The following is a 3,513-nucleotide window of genomic DNA, read 5'->3' as shown; positions in this document are numbered from 1 at the left end:
TTAATTACCATAATAATTATTAGTCAATTATACTAATATATGTTTGTATATATATATATGTTTGTTGTGGATAGTGCGCAATTAACCACGTGGTAGACATGCATCCATACACTCCATGTAGCAAGGATTTAATCCATTGAATCATCTGTTTTGAACATTCATTTTTGCCTTTTCTCTTTCAATTCACACAAATACAGTAGGAATAATGAAGCGATGGACAATGTTCGGCAACAATTGACGATATAAAGCTACCGCCGGTGTGGTTCCTGAATGGAGCATTAACTCTAGGAATGATTGATTTCTAGTGGACGATGAAAATACCACTCTAACGAACCAGGCAATTTTCCATATTCGTTGCAGTTGTATTGTTCATTGCAAGTCTTTTTCTTACCCATGCAGATAAAGGCTTGTCGGACAAAGAAAAAAAAAATAGAATATAAATTTTACCTGATTGAAAAGTCAAGCTCCAAATTTCTCTTCCTCAATCTTATGTTTCAGTCTTGGTGATGGAGTGTTGGGTTTTGGGCTATATTTGTATGTGATTTAGGAGTGTTTGAATACAACATGGAGTTGAGAGATTGAGTTTGATTTTAACTGGGTTTATTAGTGTTGCATGAAATTATGTTTCTTCTATGTGATTGACGGAAGATACAGGCTGGGGAATTAAACAAGCATGTTTTTAAGGATTTTTTATTTAAATCTTAATAATTCAGGCAAACAGTTAAGTGTTAATGTGAGTTTGAAATTTAGTAAATTTAACAGAGAATTAATGGAAAATTATAAAACTAATAATGGAGAATATAATTTTTAATAGGAAAAGGAATAATATATTATTCTTGAATATAAATATGAATTTTAATATACTTTTGAAAGGAGCCAGCATGGCATTTATTCAAAATGCTCTGAAACAGAGTCTGGAGGGACAGAGTCCCAGTACATAGCAATAGATTGTGTAAAAGCAGACGAAGCTAAGGTGTGAACTAAAAAGTTATCTATTCTAGGAATAAAAACAACTGAACAATAATCAAAAGAGATAATACGAGCTCTGCAGGCATCAATAGCATAACCGAGATATGACCGGACAGGAGTAGTTGCGGATGTCAGGTATTGCTGTAGTGTTAAGCAATACGTGAATAGGTCTAAAGAACGTTCTCCATGGTTCCATAACCATGACAAGACTTCCTTGCCTGCAAAAGCCTCGGCCATAAGTGGGGAGGAGCAGCTTGGTAATGGAGCATTCAATGTCGAGATGTACCTTCCTTCGTCGTTTAGGATAATCGCCCCGACAGCGGGCTTGTCTGCATCGTGCCAGTAGCCAGCACCGAAGTAACATTTCTTCCGCCCTATAGCAGTTGCGACCATGGGGTTCGGCAGTACAGGTGTGCGCCCAGCAGCAGCAATTTGCTGTGGTTGTTGCGTCGTTCGGCTGTGAGACGGCGTGGCTGCATTGGAGTTCGGAACTACAGGAGCTGCAGACGCGGTATGCTAGGTCCGATCGGGCCTGGTGCCTTTTCCGGAAACATTGCAAATAACGCTGATTTCACCTCTTCGCCCTCAAATGGGTGCAGTAACGCTTCATTCTGCATCTGTGTCACTCGGGACAAAACATTCTCATAAAAATCATAAAAATCCCCATCATTCTCAGATTGGCCTAAGCTGAAAATATTACGATAATAATCCAGAATAACAGTTCTCATGGCCTCCCCCTCCACCAAATCCCCATCATTATTCATAATTTTAGAAAGAGTATTCTTCTTTTTACGGTGAGAAGCATACCTGTGGAAGAACTTTGTGTTTGCATCTGCGTCCCTTGAGCCAGCGTTGCTTGGCCCTCTGCCTCCAGTAAGTATCCTCCTGTATCTTAGTACAAGTCAGACACTCCTCCAGACGTTGGAATTCAGCAAGTGATGTCAATACAATCCCCGTAACCGCAATTTCTCTTTCCAAAGATTCATAGCATGCTCACCAAATTTATGGAAACGGTCGCCTCCCCATTGTGATAATTTATTTCCACATAACTCAATACAATCCTACAATCCCCTATGCCTCTCCTGGTCCCACGTTTTTTCCACCACATCCCTGCATCTCTCATCATGAAGCCAGACCATCTCAAAACGGAACCCTCTCTTCCCACCACCTCTCCTTCCCCGAAGATTCAGAATTCTAAGGAAAAGAGCAGAGTGATCCGATGTTCGGGTTAAAATGTTCAATACACTAGCTTCCTTTACTATCTCATGCCACCTTTGAGTAACCAACACCTTATCCCGCCTTTCTTCAATCCAGTTCACTGTTCCCTGCCATTTCTCCCATGTATACGGATAACCCATCATTGGTAATTGGGACAATCCATAATCATCAACCGTGTCCCCAAAACCACGCAGCAGTGTATCTGGGTGGGGGTTCCCTCCCCGCTTCTCATGCTGAAAGAGGAGATCATTAAAATCTCCTATGACAACCCCCAAGAGAGGTCATATCTATGAGATAATGATTTGATGAGTTCCCAAGAGTCACTCTGCCTTGTCCGCTCAGGAAAGCCATAATAACCTGTCATTCTCCATTTATCAAAACCAGGAATATTTACCTCCACATCCACATGATTCTTCGAGAAACTTAATAATCTTGCTGTATTATTCGTTTTCCATAATAAAGCCAATCCGCCACTCAGTCCAGTATTGTCAACATAAAAGAGACCATCAAAACCAAGCTTCACCAGGAGTCGTTCAGCATGATCCCGGCCAACCTTGGTTTCCATTAAAAATACAAAATCGGGTTTCTTACGGGACACCAGGTCCACAATTTCTCGAACTATTCATGGATTACCCAAGCCACGGCAGTTCCAGCTTAGGGTACTGATGATGATGGGCGGGTCTGGGAACCAGTACCCGCCATATGCAAGTTTTTTGATAGATCAACCACAGTAACATCACCACTCCCCTCCTCACGGTGGCGTTTGGCCACCGCCTCCACAGCAATCTTGGCCTCACGGTGCATGTAACATCCCTAATTTTTTGATATATTTAAAACCCATAAAATAAAGGCTAATCCATTATTATTTCCAATCCAGAGCATAAGCTAGTCATATTAGTCGGGGTGATATGCTACATCTGAGCTAGAGAACTCAGATGCACAGGCTAAACTATCTAACAAAGCATAAGCCACAATTAATATCTAGATACAAGTCGAGGCACGCAGGCCATCTCATCAAGGTTAGAACTATATAAAATGAGTCCACGAATCCAACTAACGTGCTCCAAAGCTACTCGACTGTCCCTGAAAAACATTCGATGTAACAACTGATAGCGAATAATGCTGGTAACCCACTCCAACGCGTTAAGTACAGTATAAGTAGATATAAGAAACTCATTTTGAAACTGGAATACATATATACTTACTAGACTCTAGTTTAAATCCAAGATCAAGACTCAAGACATAGTAACAGACTCAACATCATAGAATAATCATAAGAACTAACAGGCACCCTAAGCATGCAATACGAGACATGACAGGCAGATA

At 40.8% G+C, this 3,513-nt stretch overlaps 1 protein-coding gene across 1 annotated transcript; it reads right to left on the bottom strand.

The window, feature by feature from the left end:
* Nucleotides 1-888: 888 nt before the first annotated feature.
* Nucleotides 889-1,362, bottom strand: LOC109158409. Its single transcript, XM_019306319.1, has one exon. It carries the CDS (start codon nt 1,360-1,362, stop codon nt 889-891), a length of 474 nt encoding a protein of 157 aa, XP_019161864.1.
* Between the last annotated feature and the right edge of the window lie 2,151 nt (nt 1,363-3,513).

The sequence above is a fragment of the Ipomoea nil genome, unplaced genomic scaffold (assembly GCF_001879475.1).
Source record: "Ipomoea nil cultivar Tokyo-kokei standard unplaced genomic scaffold, Asagao_1.1 scaffold2818, whole genome shotgun sequence".
NCBI classification, from domain to species: Eukaryota; Viridiplantae; Streptophyta; class Magnoliopsida; order Solanales; family Convolvulaceae; genus Ipomoea; species Ipomoea nil.
The sequence above is the reverse complement of the archived record's forward strand: the minus strand, read 5'-3'. Positions and strand labels throughout refer to the sequence as shown.

Bases quoted from the DNA above. Each gene is read 5' to 3' on its own strand.
- LOC109158409 (XM_019306319.1), bottom strand. From the start codon at position 1,362: ATGGTCGCAACTGCTATAGGGCGGAAGAAATGTTACTTCGGTGCTGGC.